The 26,336-nt window shown below is 36.4% G+C and overlaps 1 protein-coding gene and 1 pseudogene across 4 annotated transcripts in view; one reads left to right on the top strand and one right to left on the bottom strand.

Moving 5' to 3' along the window:
- Window positions 1-26,336, top strand: part of METTL15 (methyltransferase 15, mitochondrial 12S rRNA N4-cytidine) — a 253,088-nt gene that overhangs the window by 170,363 nt on the left and 56,389 nt on the right. For 2 of the 4 annotated variants that reach the window (XM_058446368.1, XM_032166365.2), the window contains exons 5-6: window positions 13,960-14,151; window positions 20,783-20,961. In XM_058446368.1, the coding sequence (XP_058302351.1) occupies window positions 13,960-14,151; window positions 20,783-20,961 (371 nt within the window). The remainder of the gene's footprint in view (window positions 1-13,959; window positions 14,152-20,782; window positions 20,962-26,336) is intronic. The other 2 variants (XM_032166367.2, XM_032166366.2) reach the window with 2 other exon arrangements.
- LOC131384650 (small ribosomal subunit protein uS8-like) lies at window positions 10,977-11,392 on the bottom strand (annotated as a pseudogene).

The raw sequence follows: 26,336 nt of genomic DNA, 5'->3' as shown, positions 1-26,336 counted from the left end.
AACCTTTTAGATTTAATAAATGAATTTAGTAGAGTTTCAGGATACAAAATTAGCATACAAAAGTCAGTAACACTTTTATACACCAGTAATGATCTAACTGAAAAAGAAATCAAGAAGGCAATTCCACTTACAATAGCTACAAAAATATAAATACTTAGGAATAAATTTAATCAAGGAGCCGAAAGATCTCTATAAGAAAAACTACAAAACACTAATGAAATAAATTGAAGGTGACACAAACAAATTGATAAACATCCCATGCTCATGGATCTGAAGAACTAATATCATTACAATGACCATATTGCCCAAAGCAATCTACAGATTCACTGCAATCTGTATCAAACACCAATGTCATTCTGCACAAGTTAGAAAAAACAATTCTAAAACTCATATGCAACCAAAAAGAGCTTGAATAGCCAACGCAATCTTGAGCAAAAGGAACAAAGTTAGAGGCATCACATTACCTGACTTGAAAACATGTTACAAAACCAAAACAGCCTGGTATTGGTATAAAAATAGACACATAGATCAATGGAACAGAATAGAGAACTCAGAAATAAAGCCATATATTTACAGCCAGCTGATCTTTGACAAAGCTGTAGGAGAAAGTATACCCTGTTCAGTAAATGGTGATGGGAAAATTGGATAGCCACATGCAGAAGAATGAAACTGGACCCCTGTCTCTCTTCATATATAAAAATCAACTCAATATGAATTAAGTTAAATGTGAGAGCAGAAACTATTAAAAAGGCTAGAAGAAAACTCACCTGTACCTTGGTTTAGGCAAATAATTTATAACAAAGACCTCAAAAGTACAGGCAACAAACCCAAACATAAATAAATGAGAATTAAATTGAAAAGCTTCTGCACAGCAAAAGAAATAATCAATAGAGTGAAGAGAAAACCTATTGAATGGGAGAAAATATTTAACAACTATTCAGCCATTATGGAAAACAGTAAGGAGATTTCTTCAAAAACTACAAATAGAATTACCATTCAATCCAGCAATACCCCTGCTGGGTATCTACCTAATGAAAAGAAATTAGTATATCAAAGGGATACATGTACTAGCATATTTATCACAGTGCTATTCACAATAGCAAAGATATGGAATCAATCTAAGTGTTCATCAACAGATAAATGGATAAGGAAAATGTATGTGTATACATAATGAAATACTATTTGACCTTAAGAAAGAATGAAATTGGCCAGGCATGGTGGCTTACACCTGTAATCCCAGCACTTTGGGAGGCTGAAGCAGGCAGATTACCTGAAGTCAGGATTTCGAGACCAGCCTGGCCAACACTGTGAAACCCCATCTCTACTAAATATACAAAAATTAGCAGGGCATGGTGGCACACGCCTGTAATCCCAGCTACTTGGGAGGCTGAGGCAGGAGAATTGCTTGAGCCCGGGAGATGGGAGGTTGCAGTGAGCCACCACTGCACTCCAGCCTGGCTGACAGAGCAAGACTTGGTCTCAAACAACAACAACAACAACAACAATAACAACAACAAAAAACAGCAACAAAAAAAATGGAATCATGTCATTTGAAGTAATGTGGATGGAACTAGAGGTCCTTATCTTATTTGAAATAAGCTGGGCACATAAAGACAAATATTGTATGTTCTCACTTACATGTAGGAATTAAACATTTTGATCATATGGAGGTTGAGTGGAAAGATAACAGGGACTAGGAAAGGTGACTGCGCTGGGGAGGAGAGAGGATGAAGAGAAGTGGGTTAAATGGTACAAACATGTAGTTGGAAGGAATAAATTCAGTGTTTGATTGCAGAATAAAATGAGTATAGTTTTAAAAAATGCACTCTGGTGCTGGACAGCCTAAATGCCCTGACTTGAGGATACGCATTATATACTTGTAACAAAATTTCACATCTGCCCCATAAACTTGTACAAAAACAACAACCCAAAAAAGCCCTATGGGTATCTAGAAGGAGAAATTACCACCAAGCATTGTATAGGCCTTATATGAGAGAGAGAACTCGTGTGGGTGTCAGAAGCAGGCACACACTGGGGCAGTGGAATTTAAGCACAGAGGAAGTAGACATTTTTATGTGACAATTATGTGGAATATAGGATTCAGCATTTGAACATCATGTAAAAAGAATAAAATTAAATGTTAAGAAAATCAAGGGATAAAGCAGTTCTCACCAAGGAAGTTTTCTTTTAAAAATTCTTTCTTATTCATTTTCTAATCTGTTTTATAATATTAAGTAAATAAACTTCCCTGTGAGGGCCCAAGATTAATGAAACCTCTAGGCCTTGTATTTGAGAAAATCACATTTTTATTTGATATTTCTTTTAGCATCAGATATCTATCTCCTGAGGGTCTTGGCCTAAATCTAAGACCAAAAGAATTCTTCCATTTTAAAAATTTGTTATATATTCATTTAATAAACCTTTACTAAGTCTTACTATTCTAAGGCAATTACAAAAGCTCTCTTCAGTCCTTACCTCTCTCCTGTCTTCAGTACTGCATACTTGACTGCCTCATGGATCTTGCCATCTGGATGTCAACCTGATAATATCATCTTTTGTATGGGTAGTTGAATTTGGTTTGTACATATTTTGTTAATATCCATTACTTTGTTGTTTTATCCATGAGAGAGATTGGCCTTTAAGTTTGTTGTTGTTGTTTGAGATAGAGTCTTGCTCTGTCACCCAGGCTTGAGTGCAGTGGTACAATCTTGGCTCACTGCAACCTCCACTCCCCAGACCCAAGTGATCCTCCCACCTCAGCCTCTTTAGTAGCTGGGACCACAGGCGCACACCACCATGCCTGGCTATTTTTTGTATTTTTGAAAGAGACAGAGTCTTGCCATGTTGCCCAGGATGGTTTCAAACTCCTGGGCTCAAACAGTGCTTCTGCCTCCGCCTCCCAAAATGCTGGCATTGCAGGCATGAGCCGCTGTGCCTAGCTGGCCTTAGTTTATCATGTAATGTCTTTCTTGAATTTTGTATCAGGGTTATGATGACCTGATGAATTGTATTTTGATAATAGTGTAACTCTACCATCTTTCCTTTGTTTAATATTTGCATGACATCTATTTCTGTCTTCTTACTTTCACCTTTTCTTGATACTAACATTTGAATTGTGTCATTTACAAGCAGCCTAAAATTTGATTGTTAAAATTCAATCTAACACTCCTTTATCTTTTAATTAGAGTATTTACTTCAGTAATACTTGGTGTAATTACTGATGTATTTGGGTTTAAATCTACCCACCATGTTTCTGTTTGTTCTCTATTTGTTCAACCTATTCTATGTTCCTTTTTCTCTCCTTTATTGCCTTTTAAAAATTAGTCCATTTCTTCGTCTGCTCTCTTATTTGTTATACATTATTTTATTAATCATTTTGACGTTACTTTGGTGATCACAGCCTACATGATTGTCTTAGGAAAGACTAACATGGCCGGGCGCGGTGGTTCACGCCTGTAATCCCAGCACTTTGGGAGGCCGAGGCAGGCGGATCACAAGGTCAGGAGTTCAAGACCAGCCTGGCCAACATGGTGAAACCCTGTCTCTAATAAAGGTACAAAAAATTAGCTGGGCATCGTGGCGTGTGCCTGTAATCCCAGCTACTCGGGAGGCTGAGGCAGGAGAATCGCTTGAACCCAGGAGGCGGAGGTTGCAGTGAGCCGACGTCACGCCATTGCACTCCAGCCTGGGCAACAGGGCGAGACTCTGTCTCAAAAACAAAACGAAAAAAAAAAAGGGAAGTCTAACATAAATTAGTAATTTTACCTCTTCCAGGACATTGTAGTTGCAAGGACCTTGGATCATGTTAACTACATTAATTCTATTTTTTCCTTTTGTGCCACTAGCATATATTTTAATTCTACATATATATTGAACTCTCTCAAAATTATTATTTTGTACAGTCTGTATTAATCTGTAATTACCATATACTTACACTTTCCATTGCTTTTTTTCCCATTTTTCCCATTCATTGCTTTGGTTGTATTTGTGATTATTTTCTTCTACCTGAAGAAAACTCTTTTTAATAGTTCTTTTAATATAGGTCTCCTGCAGGTGAACTAACTCAATTTTCTTTATCTGAGAATATCTCTATCTGCCTTTAATTTTTGATGGAAATTTGATTGTTAGCTATTTTGGTCTTCTGGCTTCGCTTATTTTAGTTCTGACTTGCTCTCTTGAGTGTAATGTATCTTTTTTCTTCTGGCTGTTCTTAGTAATTTTATTTCCTGTTGTCTTTTCATATTTTACTATGATGGTCCTAGTTTTGCATTTTTGCTTTTGTATCTATGTTTATCTTCTTTGTAGTTTATGTGTTTCTTTAATCTGTGGTTTGAAATCTTGAATCATTTTGGAAGCTTGGCCATTGTTTTTAAATATTGCTTTTACTCCATTTTTTCTTTCCTCTTTTTTGGAATTCTGGTCATATGTATGTTAGGTTTTCTCACCATGTCTCTTATGCTCTTTTTTTTTTTTGTATATTCCAAATTATTTCCAATCTCTTCCTCAGTCTGAATAGTTTCTAATGAACTGTGTTTCATGTCCCTAATTCTCTCTTTGGCTGTCTGTGAGCTGCTCTTAAGCCCATCTAGAGAATTCTTAATTTTAATTATTATAATTTTCTGTTTTCCATTTGGTCTGATTTTTATTTTATTTAACTGTTTTCTATAGAGCCATTTCTGGGATAAAGTTATCTAGTTTGTCCTTTGTTTCCTTGAGTATATTAACCAGTCATTTTATAGTCCATTCTGATAACTCTATTCTGTATTCTGCATGTCTGTTTCTATAACATATTCCTTAAGCTTGGTATGTGTTCTTATCCTTGTGTCTGTCTAGGAATTTTTATTTTATTTCGCACATTGTTTTTTAAAAAATTGTGGAGATAATTTGAGAGTCTTGAAGGTGTCTTCCTCCAGATACCACTTAATGTTGCTTTTGGCAGGCAATTCATCTGAGACTATGTTACCCTAATGCAATAAGGCTTGAATCGATTGGAAACTGAATTTCAGTACTTGTGTAATAATCTATTTTTTGTTGACCCTTCTAGTTTAATCCCAGTTTTAGCCCTTTAGAGCCTCGTCTGAAATTCTGGGGCTATTTCCTGGTCATATCCACCTGGATGGGTCCTGAACTCTAATATTTGTCTCCTGTATCCTATGAAGCTGCCGAAAGTTCTCCTCAGTTTCTTCAGCTCTCAGCATCCACTTGCAAATAAGTAGGCCATTAGTGGAATACCTGCTCCAATGTTGGACTCACCTGTTTTCACTTTTCTTTGTTCCCTCAAGTCTTAGCTGTTTTTATAACTCTCTGATTCCTTCAAATGGGTAATTATAATTGTCTTATCTAGCTTTTCTAGTTTTGTTCTGTGGAAGAGTTGGTCTGATCAAGTTAAACTGCTGTAAACAGAAATAGATATTTCCAAATGTATTGATTTTTATTGTTTCCTGGAATATAAGCTCTACAATCATGGGTACTTTATTTTCTTTGTATCTCAGATGACTAGAAAAGTGCCTGACATTTAGTAGAAGCTCAGTAAATATTTATTTGTTGTTTGTTTTTATAGTTGAGCACTGGACAGTCTTAACTCCTGAGATGAATAAGTCTGCAACTCAGTGGCCATGGGACTGTCTATTACATATGAGTGAGTGGTAAAAGTTTGGGACCTGCTAGATTGTTATTCCAGAGTGGGGAAAGATTACTCCACTGAATAAATTTTAAAAGGGTTACTGAGAGAGAGAAATATAATTGTGTTTTATTATTTCTAAAATATATTTTGTTAAAGTCAATGTGTGAGCTACAAATGAATGACTAAATCAGTTTTTAAAAAGTATTTCTTGAAGGGAAGGCAAGGAAGGACAATGGTTAGTAAAGATAATGCTTTCAAACTATTACTTGATGCTAACATGACTAGGTCTATATACACATTATCTTCTTACAGAACCCTGCTGCTAACATGCTACTTTCTCCCAGATTATCATGTATTCACCTTTGACAGACCCCTGTGCCACAGACTCCTATTTGGTCTCTACCCAGATTTATATTTCTGGCACTGGAACCTTGCCCTTTAGTCTGCTTAGGAGTTGTACTGTCAATCACCAACCGACACTGCGTGTTTCTCTTAATGCTTTTAAAAAGAAACTACCTTGTAACCATAAAAAGTCTCAATCAGCAGAAGGGAATCTAGGTTAGAGGGAAAAAAGTACACTTTCTCCTTCCTAATTACAAATTAACTCCTAAATATAAAAAGAGTATGATATATTGTTTATAAAAATGCTTCCTAGAATTTTGTCTCTTTTCTGTATGCATTCTTTGCATGATGTCCATCAACACTTTCCATCAAGAGGTGAAGTCTGTTACTATAGCCCTTGAATCTGAACTGAGCTATTTGACTTCCCTTGGCTAATAGGATATTAGAAAACAGGGCACAGTCAGAAACTTTAAAAGTTCTTGTGCATTGGGATTGCCCTACATTGCTACTTTTGAAACAAGACCACTCTTTCTTTGGAAAAACTTGGGCTAACCTGCTAAATGCTGGAGACATATGGTCCAGTCATCATCTTTACCCCAACCAACTTCCCAATGTGTAAGTGAGGCCATGTGGTACCAACTAGGCCTCAGTCAACCCACTGTCAAAAGAATCACCAAGCTAAGCCCAATTTAGATTGCTGACCCGTAGAATCTTAAGAAGCCACTACATTTTGTGGTAGTTTGTTACATAGCAAAAATTAAGTGATCCAGAGAGAATCATGACCATCATCATTAATCATTTTCATGGACCATTTTTATGTTTTTGCCAGTTGTGTATGTCTGCATTGTACATTTGTTGCATATTATGGTAGTATTCATTACTGTGCTTGAGATTAAAGATGTATAATTACTCAAAGCCTTTATTTAATACTATTGGTTAGGCTGGAAGAGTGTTATATCCTAGGAGGATAAACGTAATAGATGGTTTTCTTCCTGTGCTGTCTAAGAAAATTCCAAATTAAAAGTTTTTCTTGAAAATTTGTGAACAGATTTTATATTTTTAAATTGCTTTATCCAGCAGCCCTGATTTTACATAAATAAGTCTACTGTCTGTGAAACAAAATTATTTATTCCTGGACAGCAAAAGTACCCTTTTATATCAAGCACCTTAGAAACCATGGGAATTTTAGATTTCTGTAGCCAAGATGGATGAGCACTTATTAACTACAGGATGCCCAACCTTGTGAGTGGACTGATTTTTATAATTTGTGAAGCAATTTGTTCTTAACTCCTCTTATTAGATTGTATGCCGTTAGAAGAATGATGAAGTTCCATGTTCCATGTTCAATTCTAATAAGTACACAGTGAGTGGTAGCTATTCTTATATCACCAGTCTCAGATATATACTAGAGCACCTTAGTCATTTATAGTAAAATGGGTTTATAACTTGTACTACAAGTGCAAATGACTTGCCAGTGTCGGGATTAACAATACTTATTACAGTTAGAGAACCTCAGAAACGGCTGCCTACAACCAAGGTATTGTTTGCATTCTACTGCTGCGTCCCTTGACTTTTACTGGGGTTGGATTGAGAAAGTGTTCTCATTTAGCAAGTGTTCTGGATCACAAGCAACATTCTACTTACATCCTGGAGAACATAGGATGATACTTTTCTATTACTTTTAACACTTGTAAAATGCACATGCAAAAATACTGAAAATTAAAGTTTGAAAGGAAAAAGGAAGAATGGAGGAAAAGAAGAAGTAAAGGAAAGAGGAGAGCAATGGAAGGGGAATGGGTGAGGGAAAAGTGGCCATGTAATCTGCCTATCTAGGAAAATTAGCCTTAACGTAATTGCATATATGAGATAATGAGCAGAGTCTAAAGTTGTGGCTGAGTTTTCAATAGTTGGTCAGCAAACTTCATGGATGTTTCCTTTACTCAGAGAACAATTCAATTCTAGAAACATAACTGATGTAGCATCAGAAAACTCTGTCTTAAAGAGTTTTAAGACACATTTATTTTGTGGTGGTGCATCATTTTTTAATATACTTTCATACTTGTACATTATGATGTTGAGCTTTATACCACAATGATTATTACATCTTTGTTATTTACTCATAGTGAGTTATGAAACTATATGAATATTTTCTGTTAAACAGCTAAGCTTTAGGACATCCAAGAATGCAAACATCCTCTATAAGATCTTATGTTTATTTTTACAAGTACTTAGCTGTAAGCAGGATAATAACTATACTATCTAAGGAATTAAGACTGGACAGTAGTGATTTGTTACAGGCTTTTGCTGCAGTATGAAGAAGATTTCTGTTGTTGAAGATAATCCCTGAATCCTGAAAGGACTGTAGAAAATGCATAAGACAAAAATTGTACTTACATTTAAAAAAATAGCAAAACTACCCAAGTACAGTATGGAGGAAATAGGCTTAGCAGCAGTGTACATGAAAAAGACTAAAGGGATTTAGGCAGTATAAGTCAACAGTGTGAAATAAATTCTAAAACTAATTTCATCTTGAGCTTGAGCTCTATTAATATAACTAGAACAAGGGGAGCAAGGATTTACTTTTTTCTTGCTGATCATTATGGAATTCAGATCTAGGGACATAGGCAGACTGGAACACATTCAGAAAAGAGCAGCCAGCATGGAGAATTTTTTTTTTTATGTGGGGTATGGTTAAAGAAACAAAATATACATGGTGATATATATGGTTTGGCTCTATGTCTCCATCCAAATCTTACCTAAAATTGTAATCTCCATAATCTCCATTTGGCAAGGGCAGGACCAGGTGAAGGAATCCAGTCTTGTAGGTGGTTTCCCTCATGCTGTTCTGGTGATAGTGAGTGAGCTCTCACAAGATCTGATGGTTTTATATGCAGCTGGCATCTCCCAGGCTTGCACTTACTCTGTCCTCCCTCCTGCCCTGTGAAGAAGGTGCCTGCTTCCCCTTTGCCTTCCACCATGATTATAAGTTTCCTTACAATCATGAGAACTGTGAGTCAACTAAATCTCTTTCCCTTATAAATTACCCAGACTCAAGCAGTTCTTTATAGCAGTATGAGAATTAACTAACATACATGGTTTAAAGCAAGTTTGTCCAACCCCCGGCCCAAAGACCACATGCAGCCCAGGATGGCTTTGAATGTGGCCTAACACAAATTTATAAACTTTCTTAAAACATTAGGAGATGTTTTTGTGATTTTTTTTTTTTAGCTCATTAGTTATCCTTAGTGTTAGTGTATTGTATATGTGACCCAAGGCTATTGTTCATCTTTCAGTGGCCCAGGGAAGCCAAAAGATTGGACACCCCTGCTTTGGAGTAAAGAAGACTTAAAGGGCATGATAGCTATAGTAGTTAGCATGTTTTCAATTACAAGTAAAATCATAACCCATCAAACTATTTTAAGTAACAAAGATAATTTATGGATTCTTATAACTTAAAACTTCAGGAGTATGTTCAGTTGAGGCTCAATTCAGTGGCCTGGTAAATCTTTCTCTCTACTTTGCTTTCTATAGTGTTGGCCAAAATTGGCTGCCACTGTCTCCTTCCTTGGGACAATTTAACTGCTGGTTTGCTAGCAATAATCAGAGCTGTGTGCTGCTTCTTTCATATCAAGCAAGTGTTAGAAAAACCTTCTTGCCCCAGTAGCTCAGTGGAAAAAAGAAGAATCTTCTTTCCCCTGACACCAGAAAGTATCTCTTGTATCTCACTTGCCAGAGTTGTGACTTGTGCCAATTTCTGAACCAATTATAGTGGGCCATTGGGATAATGTACACAAAGTAGTGTAGCTAATCAAAAATCTACCTCTTATGCAGAGATATTATGCCTATCAGGCTACTAGGAGAAACAGAATCAATAGGAAGTAGATAAATAAATATATATATATATATATGATATCTTATTATATGAAGAAATTTATTTCAAGGAGTTAACTCACCTGATTGTGGGGTCTGACATATGTGAAATCTGTAGGACAGGCCAGCAGGCTGGAAACTATCTGGTAGAAGCTGATATCGTGGTCTTGAGGCAGAATTTCTTCCTCCTCTGGGAAACTTCAGGCCTTTCAACTGATTTGATGAGGCACATCTATATTATTAAGGATAATAGCTTTTAATTAAAGTCAGTTGATTGTAGATATTACACATATTTACAAAACACCTTCATAGCAACACATAAGTTAGGGTTTGATTAAATAACTGGGCACTGTAGCTTAGCCAAGTTGACATATAAACTATCATGGATATGATCAATCTTTCCCAAAATATGTAACCGAAATTATGAGTTCCTTTTAGAATTGACAGATTGGAAAGTAAGGTAGCCAACAAATACCCTTTACAGTAGCTAACAGTACAAGTATGAAAGGCTGCTCTGGGGTATAGGTTTTCAACTTGCTTGACATAGGGGAGTACTAGGGACAAAAGTTATAGAAATAGTGATAAAATAGCTATCAAGTAAAAAAGAAGTGTTTAACAAAACAGTAGTGAGTTCCTATTACTGAGAATGTTCAAATGTGAGCTAAGGACTGTGGTGTAAGACCCCAGATTAAGGCCTAGTTATTATGTGTTCCTTAACTTCTGGGGAAAGTAGTGTTTTGCTTAAGTGGAGTTCACTAGAAAACAGGTATAATTTTATTTTACTCATATTAATATCAAATAGTACCTGAGATATTATGTCTCAGGATTCTCCAGAGAAACAGAACCAGTAATATGTACACATGCACACACACACACTATATATATATGTGTGTGTACATATATATGTACTTTCTACACTATATATATGTGTACTCTCCACACTATATTATATATATGTATTCTCCACACTATATATATATGTACTCTCACACACACATTGTCTCTCTCTGTCTCTCTCTCTCTATATATATATATATAACCCATATATATATACCATATATATACCATATATATAGAGAGAGAGAGAGAGAGACTGTGTGTGTGTGTGTGTGTGTGTGTGTGTGTGTGTTCATGAGGCATTTTATTTGTAAATATGTATTACATCTCTAGAAAAAGAATCACAGGATTTTCCCTCTGTATGTTTTCTTCTTGCTTCTTCATGGTCCATGAGGCCAGCTGAGGTTGTCATTTCAATGAAACCAAACTGGCAGGATGGAAGCAGATTATTCTGCCATTTTTCTAGATCTTTGAGTTGTACATCAAATCTGGGGGTTGATCACTCCACACTTGTTTAGCCTGCCTGTGAGGTTCACAACAATTTTCCCAGCAATGTGATCATCAGTGATTTCAGATTCGCCCATGTAATCATGCTGCATCATCACAGTGAGAAACCGGACGATAACTTTGGAGCTCGGCCTAATAACAACCTCGTTTGCCTCTCTTTCTGGCATTGTTGATGTTCTTGAGAGCATCAGCCAGGACATCCAGGTGCACCATTGTGGTGGCGTGGAAGGAACTATAATTTATATTTTTAATATATATATAAATTAATTTTTTCTCAGCCCAGCCACAAGTTTCTCTCCCCACTATATTCTTGCAGATAAGTTTACCTAGCCAAAAAACCCTTTTTATCAAAGCGATCGGGCATAATTTTTGCTTATCCCTCATTAGCAGGTTCAATTTCTGCCAGCTCAAGGGATTATCCAAACAAGCCAATCACATTCTTCTGGGAACCAGGGGGCAACCCAACCTCTTAAAATCTCCTTCTCACAGCCCCTGATTTTCCAGTCTCTTCCTGAGTGCAACCCCTATGTGACCCTGCATGGCAAGTAATGTCTTCTTCCCTTCGGCAGGGAGGGGAATATACGTGATTAATAAACTTTTGACTCAGAAGACTTGCATGCAGCCAATAAACATATGAAAAAAAGCTCAACATCACTGATCATTAGAGAAATGCAAATCAAAACCACAATGAGATACCACCTCAAACCATTCAGAATGGCTATTATTAAAAAGTCAAAGAATAACAGATGCTGGCGAGGTTGCAGAGAAAAAGAAATGCTTATACACTATTAGTGGAAGTGTAAATTAGTTCAACTATTGAGGAAGACAGTGTAATGACTCCTCAAAGACCTAAAGTCAGAAATACCATTCAACCCAGCAATGCCACCACTGGATATATACCCAAAGGAGTATAAATTGTTGTATTATGAAGACACATGTGCACATATGTTCACTGCAGCACTATTTACAATAGCAAAACCATGGAATCAACCTAAATGCTCATCAATGGTAGACTGGATAAAGAAATGTGGTACATATACACCATGCAATACTAAGCAGCCATAAAACCGAATGAGAACGTGGCCTTTGCAGGAACATGGATGGAGCTGTAGGCCATTATCCTTAGCAAACTAATGCAGGAACAGAAAACCAAATACCACATGTTCGTGGTTATAAGTGAGAACTAAATGATGACCACACATGGACACATAGAGGGGAACAACACACACTGGGGCCTACCAAAGTGGGGAGGGTGGGAGGAAGGAGAGGATCAGGAAAAATAGCTAATGGATACTAGGCTTAATACCTGGGTGATGAAATAACCTGTACAACAAACCCCCATGATACAAGTTTGCCTATATAACAAACCTGCACATGTACCCCTAAACTTAAAAGTTAAATAAAATAAATAAAATAAAACAAACTTTTGTTTCATCTGGCCAGTGTTGGGCCAAATGAAATCCTGTGTTTGGCTATATTCACAACCTTAGAATTGGAATCCCTCTCTCACCAATGGTATATACAGGAGGTAGTTAAAACAATGACTCTCCTTTCTGTCTACTTACACAGCAGTGATGTTGGATTGGGGAAAAATTCAAATATCAGTTATGTGATAGTAACAATTGACTTGCGAGTTGCCTTTCAATAGCAGTATTCTGTTATTTCTGTGTTTCCAATGCTAGTCTTAGCATTTTTATTTTCCAAATAAGAACAGGGCAATTTGTTCATTATTCTGTTAGTGGCATGCATCAGATTATTTTGTAAATTGTTTATACATCTTTTCCTCTCAGCTCAAAGTACAGAAAGTCATCCTTTATTAATCTTTATGTACACTCCAAATAACATAATGCCTAACCCATAGCAAATATTCAGTTACTTTCTCCAATGGAATTTTATTTAAAAGTTACTAATGAGCTGTGAAGTTCACCTTAAACAACATACCATATAAGTAAATATCATAAATGTAAATTATCCAACACTGTTGAAATCCAAACTCACTCTACCCACCTTTAGACAGAGGGAATGACGTCTTGAGAGTATTGCCCAATTTTCTCTTCTCATTCACCTTCCAAAATGCATGCTAGTTGCCTTAAGGCTTCTGAAGAACCCTAAAGGCAGCATCTCACTTGTAGGAAGAAGAATTAGTATAGCTGCAAGGTGATCCCAACTCCTGCCTGTCTTTTGGTTCTAAATGCTCCATTCACTTCAGAATCCCTGCTGAGAGATAATACATTGCTTCAGCAAGAAGGCATTTATTTTAGTCATAGTTTCATTCCTCAAGTTTATAGCTGCATAGCACCCTATTCTAATTTATAGGAAAAACATGGAGAAAGCTAAAATGATTGGTTTGAACATATTTGACATCTTTTTATGATTTATATTATAGTATTGTATTTAATTGGCTTACTCGTTATTCTTTTGATAGAATGACATATGCTTTTTTCTCTACCCATAGATTTAAGAATTTTTAAAGAAAATATGAAAGACCTGGTTTGACATAGGAATTTTTCTAACTTATGAATATATTGTATCCCTTCACAAAGATATACAATAAATTGTGTTTATCAGCAGTAATAAAATTACATTAAACCAGCTCTGGTGTTTGAAACCCAAGATGTATAGTTTCCATATCCATGTCTTTATACAACACTAAGCACTCAGTAAATATATATCGGTTAAATCATGTAATAATAGAATGTGCTCCCTTCCATTGATCATAGACTTTAGAAAGACTTCAATCTAACAGGAGTGTTTTCTCTATCTCCTGGGTTTACTCACAGTAAACAAATCCGAGCTATGCTGGGCCAGTTCAGCCAGGCAGAAGCCTTATTAAAGAAAGCTGGAGTGCAGCCAGGAACTTTTGATGGAGTTCTTATGGATCTTGGGTGTTCCTCCATGCAACTTGATACACCTGAAAGAGGTTTTTCCCTTCGGAAAGATGGCCCTTTGGACATGAGAATGGATGGTGGCAGGTGAGTATTCGTAAAGCATTTCTTCTCATGACAAGAAATCAATTTGTCAAAAACACTCTGCATTTAATTTTTTTAAGACTACAGAATTTCCATCACATGCCTGTACCTAATACTACCAATGCATAATAAATCAGATTGTTTCATACTCATTATACATATCAGTATTTCTCTGGATTTGGGATTTTTAAGAAAAACAATTATTGCCTTTACACAAAATAGTGAAGAGGATAACTCATACTGAATATCTTTTTTACTTATACAATATGGGTTTTAGAGTGTTAACCAATATCAGGAAATATCACGTTACTGCAACAACAATTTCATTTTTATGCATGCCCAACTATGCCTCTTGTGAGAAGCAAAAAGAAGTACATATATTTAATGCATCCTGTTTTAGCATACAGAAAAAAAAAAAAAAAGGCAAGATCCTAGAAGTCAGTAAGTGTGTTTTGTCCTGTCTTATGTGGTCACTTTGAACCTTCTCCAGAGAAACTGTAATTTATGATACGATATCAAACACAGTACTATAATAAGATATCTTTTACACCTCCTCTTCCTGGAAATACTAGCCTTTATTCTCCATTATTCAAATAGATTAAATAACACAAAAACAACCATATTCTAGGAAAGTATAGAAATAATTCTTTTCTTTTTTTTTTTTTTTTTTCTGAGACAGAGTCTCGTTCTGTCACCCAAGCTGGAGTGCAGTGGCATGATCTCACACTGCAACCTCCACCTCCCAAGTTTAAGCAATTCTCATGCCTCAGCCTCCTGAGTAGCTGGGATTACAGACGTGTACCACCATGCCCGTCTAATTATTTTTGTGTTAGTAGAGACGGAGTTTCACCATGTTGTCTGGGCTGGTCTCGAACTTCTGACCTCAAGTGATCCACTTGCCTCAGCCTCCCAAAATGCTGGCATTACAGACATAAGCCACCATTACCGGCCAACAATTTCTTTATATTAATTGTCTAAATTAATGGTAAAAGCTTAGATTAGGACCTATGTCTATTCTCAATACTGACCTAGGGAATGGACAGCCTATACTTGTAAAACTTAGCGGTGGTTTTTTCTCTCATATCATGGCCCACCACAAACTGCTTTGTTTTGTGGTAATTATTCACATATAGCCTTTTTCCCTATGTTGTGATATTACCTGTTAACTTGGCTCGTTACCTATAGTTGTTGGGACTCTGTTGTTCGTAAGTGTTATACCTTCTTTTGCACATGTTTTTGGCATTCACAGAATGAAGAATGTAATTATAAAAGAAAATAATAAAAGTCCTTTAAAAACAAGTAACTAATAGTAAAGATGAAATATAGTCTTATGTGTGGAGATGGAGGTGGTTGTGTAGAGGTAATAAAACATCAAGCCAATTTCTGAAATACAATGAACAAAACTTTTAGTTACTAGTAGTAAATCCCATATTGTTAATTTAAAGACTTATCAGCAAATTGTAGTTTGTGAATCAGGGTCCTATGGTTTTCCCAAGAGCTTGAAAATAACATTGACATTGAGATTTTAAAATTAATACATAATGGATGAAATTAGAGTTGAGTAAATATATCTTAAAATGTTGAATGGCGTTCAGGTAGATGGTATAGACTATAACTTAATCAAAGATTTTTTTTTTAGGAGAATACATTTATTTATTTTTTATTATACTTGAAGTTTTAGGGTACATGTGGACAACGTGCAGGTTAGTTACATACGTATACATGTGCCATGGTGGTGTGCTGCACCTAGTAACTGGTCATTTAACATTAGGTATATCTCCTAATGCTGTCCCTCCCCCCTCCCTCCACCCCACAACGGGCCCCAGTGTGTGATGTTCCCCTTCCTGTGTCCATGTGTTCTCATTGTTCAATTCCCACCTATGAGTGAGAACATGTGGTGTTTGGTTTTTTGTCCTTGCAATAGTTTGCTGAGAATGATGGTTTCCAGCTTCATCCATGTCCCTACAAAGGACATGAACTCATTCTTTTTTATGGCTGCATAGTATTCCATGGTGTATATGTGCCACATTTTCTTAATCCAGTCTATCATTGTTGGACATTTGGGTTGGTTCCAAGTCTTTGCTATTGTGAATAGTGCCGCAGTAAACATATGTGAGCATGTGTCTTTATAGCAGCATGATTTATAATCCTTTGGGTATATACCCAGTAATGGGATGGCTGTGTCAAATGGTATTTCTAGTTCTAGATCCCTGAGGAATCACCACACTGACTTCCGCAATGGTTGAACTAGTTTACAGTCCCACCAACAGTGTAAAAGTGTTCCTATTTCTCCACATCCTCTCCAGCACCTGTTGTTTCCTGACTTTTTAATGATGGCCATTCTAACTGGTGTGAGATGGTATCTCATTGTGGTTTTGATTTGCATTTCTCTGATGGCCAGTGATAATGAGCATTTTTTCATGTGTCTTTTGGCTGCATAAATGTCTTCTTTTGAGAAGTGTTTGTTCATGTCCTTCGCCCACTTTTTGATGGGGTTGTTTTTTTCTTGTAAATTTGTTTGAGTTCATTGTAGATTCTGGATATTAGCCCTTTGTCAGATGAGTAGATTGCAAAAATTTTCTCCCATTCTGTAGGTTGCCTGTTCACTCTGATGGTAGTTTCTTTTGCTGTGCAGCAGCTCTTTAGTTTAATTAGATCCCATTTGTCAATTTTGGCTTTTGTTGCCATTGCTTTTGGTGTTTTAGACATGAAGTCCTTACCCATGCCTATGTCCTGAATGGTATTGCCTAGGTTTTCTTCTATGGTTTTTATGGTTTTAGGTCTAACATTAAGTCTTTAATCCATCTTGAATTAATTTTTGTATAAGGTATAAGGAAGGGATCCAGTTTCAGCTTTCTACATATGGCTAGCCAGTTTTCCCAGCACCATTTATTAAATAGGGAATCCTTTCTCCATTTCTTGTTTTTGTCAGGTTTGTCAAAGATCAGATGGTTGTAGATATGCGGCATTATTTCTGAGGGCTCTGTTCTGTTCCATTGATCTATATCTCTGTTTTGGTACCAGTACCATGCTGTTTTGGTTACTGTAGCCTTGTAGTATAGTTTGAAGTCAGATAGCGTGATGCCTCCAGCTTTGTTCTTTTGGCTTAGGATTGGCTTGGCAATGCAGGCTCTTTTTTGGTTCCATATGAACTTTAAAGTAGTTTTTTCCAATTCTGTGAAGAAAGTCATTGGTAGCTTGATGGGGATAGCATTGAATCTATAAATTACCTTGGGCAGTATGGCCATTTTCACGATACTGATTCTTCCTACCCATGAGCATGGAATGTTCTTCCATTTGTTTGTATCCTCTTTGATTTCATTGAGCAGTGGTTTGTAGTTCTTCTTGAAGAGATCCTTCACGTCCTTTGTAAGTTGGATTCCTAGGTATCTTATTCTCTTTGAAGTAATTGTGAATGGGGGTTCACTCATGATTTGGCTCTCTATTTGTCTGTTATTGGTGTATAAGAATGCTTGTGATTTTTGCACATTGTTTTTGTATCCTGAGACTTTGCTGAAGTTGCTAATCAGCTTAAGGAGATTTTGGGCTGAGACAATGGGGTTTTCTAGATATACAATCATGTCACCTGCAAACAGGGACAATTTGACTTCCTCTTTTCCTAACTGAATACCCTTTGTTTCCTTCTCCTGCCTGATTGCCCTGGCCAGAACTTCCAACACTATGTTGAATAGGAGTGGCGAGAGAGGGCATCCCTGTCTTGTGCCAGTTTTCAAAGGGAATGCCTCCAGTTTTTTCCCATTCAGTATATTGGCTGTGGTTTTGTCATAAATAGCTCTTATAACAGCTCTGAAGAAAGTATGTGACATTTGAAAAGGGGGAGTTGATTCACATGAATTTATTGAAAAAGAAAAGTCATAGATTCAAACATGTGCAATGCTAATCCAAGTTGTATATGTTTGCCTTGGCTCATCCAGGCCAAAAAATGTGGCCTGTTAATTCCTGAAGGGAGATGCATCCCTGTCATGAAGACGGATGCAAGAGGCTTCCTTAACCAGTCGCCATTTAACACTAGAGTCTTAAAACATCGTTTATTCTCTGCTGATTCCAATTTCAACAGCAGCTTTCGGATTATAGTAAGGTTTCCCATGTAGAAGCCATAGAAAGAAATTATTAGCTTCAAGAATTTGAAAGTCTAGTTCTGTTGGCAGTTATAGTCTTCACTAGAAGGTAATTAATTGTGTTTATATTTTCTTTCTAAGTTTAGTCACTGTAAGTCAGTGAACTCTGGAGGACTGACAAGATGAAATCTATTAGTTGGGGGGAAGCTCTTGGATCTTGACTCCTTGACCACATGAATGCCTATTCTGAAGCTGGCTAGCAGCCTGCCAAACCTTCTAGTGTTTCACCTTTTGTACTGTAGCACTATGGAAACTTCTATCATTGTTAATATAAGAGTAAAATAAAATTATGTGTATTGTCCAATTATTTATTTAGAGTACAATTACGTGTGTTGAACAAAATGCTTTTTAATTTTCTTATTTAAACATAGAAAAGTATAATTAAAAACTGCTACATACATCCATACTCATCATAATATTATCTTGGTAAAGCTGGGCTGTATCCCATGGATAAATTTCTAAATTTCACATCATTAACACAGTTCATTCAAATGCTCAGTGGTTTGAGCAGTTGAATTCACAAATAGGTCAGGTTTAGCAGGGATTTTTGTCATTTAAGCCACGAATTATGCCTTGCAAATTTATGAATGGGGAAGGTCTAAAGGACAGTGGCATTCATTGAGCATCTTTTATGTTCCAGGCATTGTATTTCTATTTTACAGTTGTGTGCACCAATAATTATCCAAACCATTCCGTGAGTTAAGAATTGTTACTTTCATTTCACAGGTTAAAAATCGAGGCTCTAATAGGTTAAAAGTCTTACTCAATATGAGTAGCAAGGCTAGGATTCTAATCCAGATCAATTGAACTCTAAAAACCAGATCTTCATCCTCAAAGCTGAATAGGCAAAGCCTACTGAGATAGAAATAGGGCTACCTTACAAGACATTCATTGTTCTGTGAGTTTAACGGCAGACCGACATAAAAACAATTATTGTAAGCTACTCGGGAGGCTGAGGCAGGAGAATCACTTGAATCCGGGAGGCGGAGGTTGCAATGAGCTGAGATCTGCCATTGCATTCCAGCCTGGGCAACAAGAGCGAAACTTTGTCTCAAAAAAAAAATCTGAAAAGCGAGATTTGGACAAAAAAGAAAGACAAAGAGACATCAAGAGAGATGAAAGTCATGACAAATCGGGGGATAAGCCAAAGACAGCAAAAAGATTTTCTCCTGGAGGCACTAGCCTTAACAATGTATATTTTAGTACTTTTAAGGAGAGTTTCAGGTGTTTCTTGGCAACACCACTCTGGTTGGACTCTCAGTTCTTAAAGCTACCATACCCTTGTTACTTACAGATCCTCACAGTATGTTACCAACAATCAATCCAGCATATTAACTGTAAGAGCAGTAACTGTGCCATTAGCAAAGCTATTTTTCTAATATATAAAGTCATAATTAACTCATCACTTAGAATTCTTTGGCCCATTTCCCTAAGATAAACAGGAATGGTCTGACAGAGTAAACACTGTTTCTGACTATAATTTATTCTATTTGACCAGAGGTTGGTATTTTTTATTCCTCCTCCACCTAAAATTACTATCTAGACTTGTTCAATACTGCTTATTGATTACCAGGTTTTACCATATGATGACCTTTGTTACGGAAGAATGACCAAATATTGTTAAACATTAGAATAATATGCATTATTGCCATTAAGGTTGTATGAGTTTTTGTGAGGGAAACTGACCAGCAGTATCTTTTTTTATAGATTTTCTAAGTTCAATTTGTGTCTCCACAGGTAATCAGTTATTTCACAGCCTCAGATTTAGTCAAGTTCTTGAGTTAGACTTGTTTAAATATTATCAGCGGGCCGGGCGCGGTGGCTCACGCTTGTAATCCCAGCACTTTGGGAGGCCGAGGCGGGCGGATCACGAGGTCAGGAGATCGAGACCACGGTGAAACCCCGTCTCTACTAAAAAATACAAAAAATTAGCCGGGCGTGGTGGCGGGCGCCTGTAGTCCCAGCTACTCAGAGAGGCTGAGGCAGGAGAATGGCGTGAACCCGGGAGGCGGAGCTTGCAGTGAGCCGAGATTGTGCCACTGCACTCCAGCCTGGGCGACAGAGCGAGACTCCGTCTCAAAAAAAAAAAAAAATATTATCAGCAAACCTTGTATCTTCTATACTGCAAAAAACATTTAAGCAGTAATTTAAATTTTGAACAACTTAAGTCTAACCATTTTTCATTGTTTTAGTTTGAGAAAAATATACAGGAACAATAAAAATTTCTTTGTGAATTAAAGTTTAAGGTTAGTATTTTTAACTTCCTGCTGCCTTGACCTTGATGAATGTTACAAACCATAATCACTTGCCATAATGATGGGTCGTTGAAATAGGAAGTCTATTTCATTTGTTTAAGGTTTCAGTCTCTGACTTTAAAACCTCAGTTCTCCTAGAGTATGTGTGTATGTCTGACTTTATGTCTCAGTACTCAGAAGTTTCACCTCTTGTCAATGAAAACTGACGTCAGTGAACTAATTGGCTCTTCTTGTGCGTAGGTACCCTGACATGCCCACTGCTGCTGATGTTGTGAATGCTTTAGATCAACAGGCACTTGCATCTATCCTAAGAACATACGGGGAGGAGAAGCATGCCAAGAAAATCGCTTCAGCAATTGTTCAGGCACGCAGCATCTACCCCATCACCAGAACCCAGCAGCTTGCCAGCATTGTTGCAGGTAGCCTCATTAATTCTCAACGGTGTCTAAGAGAAAATTATATTTACGTGTGTGCATGTGTTTGTGTGTGTGCACGCATGCACATGTGTGTGTGCATTAATCCCCTAGACTCCCAGAGGGATTCATTTGTACTTGAAATCCAGGATAGAATCTTGCCTATCCTTCTCTAATGTCAGCTTTCTTTTGCTTTTGCAAGCTTCTTCCCCAAAAAACCTATCCCCCAAATACAATTTTTAAAAAAATATACTGTAGTTTGCTAATTTGTATAATAGTAGATTTTTATTTTACACAAGATAATTTATCATTTGTGCCTACCAAGGTGAAACATGGAATGATGAGTGAAAGGATTTCTTGATCCATCACAATGGTTGATAAGCACCCTGTATAAGATCTGACATTACTTCTCTTAGTTTCACATTTCTGCGTTTTAGTATTTTGGGCAAAAGGAGAATTGCATTGCCCAAATGCTAAAATAAAATCCAGTGACTCACATATCTATTCTAAACAACCAACTAACAAAGGGTATATGATGTATAGGTTATTCCACTTTGTGAATGCTAACTAAATCAGCCTGAGGGGCTTATTGAAACATTTCATCTTTTCTGCTATTTCGCTATTCACCACTATAAACCTCTTGAACCTAACTCTAGCTAGGAGGCGCTTTATTATAACCTTTCTGTTTGAAGCCAAAGTTGTTTCACAGCTGTGTTCCGTGATGAAAGTTTTCCAAGGCAAAAATATAACTCTTGCAGTTATTTAACAGAATTCCAATGGTAAATTTTTCATCTTGTTGAACCATCTCAAACCCTGTATCATTTTTATTTACCAAATGTACTACGATTTTTTTCAGTGGTTCCTATTAAATTACTTAAGTAAATTTTAAGAAGTTTTTAAAAAAGGAATATTTGTGTAACTTACAAATAGAACCTGATATTGGCTGTCTCTTAATATTATCCATAGTTTAAGAAGTAAAACTTAATTATAAATTCATTTAGATCATTACTATTTAGAGACCACATAGCAATTGTTTTATGATATAATTAAATAAGATGATATTCTACTTAGTTATTGTAATGAAATATAAACAGCTGACTAGCCTTTAGTTTTTTAAGCCACGTATCTCAGGGCCCTTCAAACTTACCATTGGGATTTCTTTAGGCAAGTTTAAGAGCAGAATTCTTGTGGTTATATGAACATAAAATATTTCATATTTTTCCCCCTAAAAAAGTGTTTATACCAGCATGCCGTCATTAAAGTCATCCCCTGTCTGGTGTTCCTTTAACCACTCCGTACTCACTAACATGTCTCCACCGTATCCTTTCTGTAATCATTTACCTATGTGTTATTTTCTGTCTCCCATATTGGAAAGAAAAGCAGTGAGAAGTGATATTTCTTATTTATAAGCAAATCTAAAATTAGTGCTGAAAATGAGAGGTTGGGGCTAGAGAGCATCCTAGAAATTGTCTAGTCAGAAAACCTCATCTGATTACTAAGGAAACTGAGGCTCAGGGAGGGTCAATAGCTTGCAATAGTAATCTAGAATTCGGAAGCTCATGAATTTGAGGCATAATTGGGAATCTGCCTTTAAGCTACCTTTTCTGTCTGTGCGTCCTACTTTGTAAACTTGCGGAAAGAACACTTTGGCATAAAGTAGAAATTGTGTGAAGGTGTGCAATAGGAACAATTTAAGTACTTTCAGAAAGATTATGATATGAAAAGCACATTAGAGCTATGAGAAATGATACAGTAAAAGTGAAAATATTCATATATGGTAAATAAAACCTCAATTTAGTAAATGCCATTGAAACATTGAGTTATCTGGAATTAGTGCATTTTTATGTCTTAAATATCAGTCTATAATAATACAACTTTATTAATGATAATATGAATTTTTGGAAAAGGGAAAAACAAAAATGTGTTTTCATTTTGGGCTCATTTATTCAAAAAATATTTTGAGAGAGGCTGCTTTATACTAGGCACTATCCTAAACACTAAAGGTAAAATAGGAGCTAATCAGATACAACCTCTGTGTTTACAAAGTTTATAGACTAATAGATTATACAGTCAGGGAACTGAGTGAAAACATCATATAATAACCTCTACTTACAGTGAAAATTCTCTTTCCTATTTATTGTAATCAAGAGTTATGATAGTATGTTCAATAGAAAATTTGATAAAAGCAGAGAATTATAGAACCTATAAAAATATACATATATTTGTATGCTTGTGTTTTAATTGCAGTTCCACAAAGTTCGTTCTTAACAAACCACACCCATGACATATGTCCTATAAGTTCTGGTTATAGTTTTAGTAAAATGAAGTAAGACTTTAAAGGCGTTTGCAAAGCCATCTGAATGAGAAGTTTTTCTAGATTTTCATGATTTCATTTTAGTCTTTTATAATTGCCTCATTCATACCTAATTTGATTGAATTTTTTTTTAAGTGATTCACCCTTAACAAGAGTTTCCAAAGTTTCCAACTTAGTTTTCGTGGGAACTGCAGCTGTCTTTCCTTTTGCATTCATATTTCATCAGTTTATGTAACATGTAATTAAATTATGTAATAACAACAGTGAACATTCTGGGCTGTAAGTGCACACCTCTTTTGATGGGACTAGAACTGTATAGAAATACCAGAGAATCCAAAGAATAGAATCCTATCCTCACACAATTTGTTTAACAGAGAAAAGGGTTAAATCTGTCAAGTCCAATAAATCGAGGTACTACATAAAGAAAATATGAGACACAATTGGAAGGGCACAGGTTCCTGTATGAGTTTCCTAGGGCTGCTGTTACTAAGTACTGCAAACTTTGTGCCTTAAAACAACAGTAATTTATTCTTTTACAGTTTTGGAGACTTGACGTCTGAAATCAAGATGTTAGAAGGGAACTAGGGGAGAATCCTTCCTTACTATTCCTAGCATCTGGCGGTTGCCAGCAATCCTTGGTGTTCCTTGGCTTGTCAATGTATCACTGTTTCTGCCTCCATAGTCACTTGGCATTCTCCCTGGGCATCTGTCTTTGTGTCCAGATTTCCCTCTTCTTATAAGGACACCAGTCATGTTGGATTTAGGGCCCACACTTAATCCAGTATATCCTAATCTTAATTTGATTATATCTGCAAAGACCTTATTTCTAGGTCAGATCACATTTATAGGTTCTGGGTAGACATGAATTGTACTGCGTAGACATAAATTGTGGGGGACTCTATAAACCCAGTACAATTCCTAAGCAATGTCTTTGTTTAACAAACATGTATTTTGGCAAGCTATAATATGCAATGACTATATTTAAATGTGTTTTCTGATTCTGATAAGTTCGTACTAAATATGTTCAAAACTATCAAGCACTCTAGGAAATAGGCAGCACAGTTCCTGACACATATTAAAATCCATATTGATGGAAATATAAATCTCTTTCTTTGCTTTCCAAAAACTAATAATTCAGTAGGACAAGGAAGAACAACACACTTGGAATCACACACTCAGTGGGATCCTGTAAGTCACATGATTAAACTGTTAATTGTAAAATCTAAAGTTTGATGCCTTTTGCTAGTATAAATAACTACAGTTCCAGTACTCTTCCATATCATGGGAATTCCAAAAGACAGGTTCAAGGCTCCAAGTTGGAACAGAGCATTTACAGGCATTGTGAATTACTTTGCAAATTATCAAAGCAGTAATTTATAAGCAACTTACAAGAGAATTCCAAAAACAACCTGTAGGATTTCACTGTTCTTACTACCACACATGTTCATACATATACTATTCAGAACTACCAGCCATGAATCTTAATATAAATATTTAACACATATGCAGTGTTATATACAGTGTTCCCTCCAAAAATGATTCATAAATAACAAGTCCACATTTTATTAAACATAATGTTTACTCTAATGTTCTAGCTAAAGAGTTGGAGTTGTAAAATCTAAGAGATGAAAATGGCCTAAGGGGCTCATCTAATCTAGAACTACAGTCTTCATCACCTCTAATAAATGATCATCTAGCTTTAGCCTCTTCATCTTCATCTCTCTTACTCCCCATTGTATTCCGGTGAAGACGAGCACATTTCAGCCTGAAGTTGCCAGTTCCATAAATATAATGCAGGCGTAGAGACTTTAGAAAGGATAGATTTCTTAGAATAAAAGCAAAACTCCTTTACATGGTTTGCAACTTCCTCCATGAACTGGCTCCTACCTGTCTCTTCATCTTCCCCTTTCCACATAATAGTCTTTGTTCCAGCCATATTGAAGTTCTTATAGTCTTTCCAGCACACCATAGTCATTCACCTGCAGGCCTTGGATGTCTTTCTGCCTGGAATATTGACCTTCCTGTTCTCTCACCTCCCTGCTCTACCCCTACCCTTTTCTCTGGCTAATTTCAGCTCATCCTTTAGAGCTCAGTTGAAATGCCACTTCCTCAAATTGTTTTTTCCAACTTTACTCAGATTAGTTGAGATGGTCTCCTATGTGCTGCCATTGCACTGCATTCCCTTGTCTGGCACTTATTATGCTATATCTTATTGCTTGCTTACTATTTAAATATTCCCTTAGATTTATATTGTGCAACACCATTGCCAACAGCCACATGTTGCTATAAAGCACTTGAAATGTAGTTACTCCACATTAAGAGGTGCCCTGATACTAAAATATGCACCAGATTTTGAAGACTTAGTTTGAAAAAAATTATAATATTACAAAAATAATTTTATCTTCATTACATGTTGAAATGGTAATATTTTAGATATATTAGGTCAAATATGGTATTAAAAGTAATATTTTGCTTTTTAAACGTGGCTATAGAAAAATTTTAAATAACATATTTCACATTACATCTTTATTGGACAGTATTGTTCTAGACTATAAACACCAAGATTATGAGCCCTGCTGTGACTTTTGTACTAATCATTGTGTCCTAGCGTTTAGCCTAATGTTTGACACCTGAAAGGTATTTAGTAAATACATTTTTTAGATTTTTTTATTAAAAAACTTTTTTTAAGTGACAGGGTCTCCTTCTGTTGCCCAGGCTGGAGTGCACTGGTGCAATCATAGTTGAAGGCTGCAGTGAGCTGTGAGGCTCAAGCTGTCCTCCTGACTCGCTTCCTGAGTAGCTGGGACTACAGGTGCCCAACATCACAGCAGGCTAATTTTTTTAATTTTTATCTTTAGAAATAGGGTCTCACTATGTTGCCCGTGCTTGTCTCGAACTCTTGGCTTCAAGTGATCCCCAACCTCCTGGCTCAGCTTCCTGAGTACCTGGGATTACATGTGTAAGCAACTGCTCCTGGCAATACTTTTTCAATTTTAATTTATGCAGTTAACAAAATGCACATTCAATCAGAAAAGCTCTGCTTTTAGAATGTTTGGATTCAGTAAAA

The sequence above is a fragment of the Hylobates moloch genome, unplaced genomic scaffold (assembly GCF_009828535.3).
Source record: "Hylobates moloch isolate HMO894 unplaced genomic scaffold, HMol_V3 SCAFFOLD_11, whole genome shotgun sequence".
NCBI lineage: Eukaryota > Metazoa > Chordata > Mammalia > Primates > Hylobatidae > Hylobates > Hylobates moloch.
Note: the sequence above shows the minus strand (reverse complement) of the source record. Positions and strands in the feature narration are given on the sequence as shown.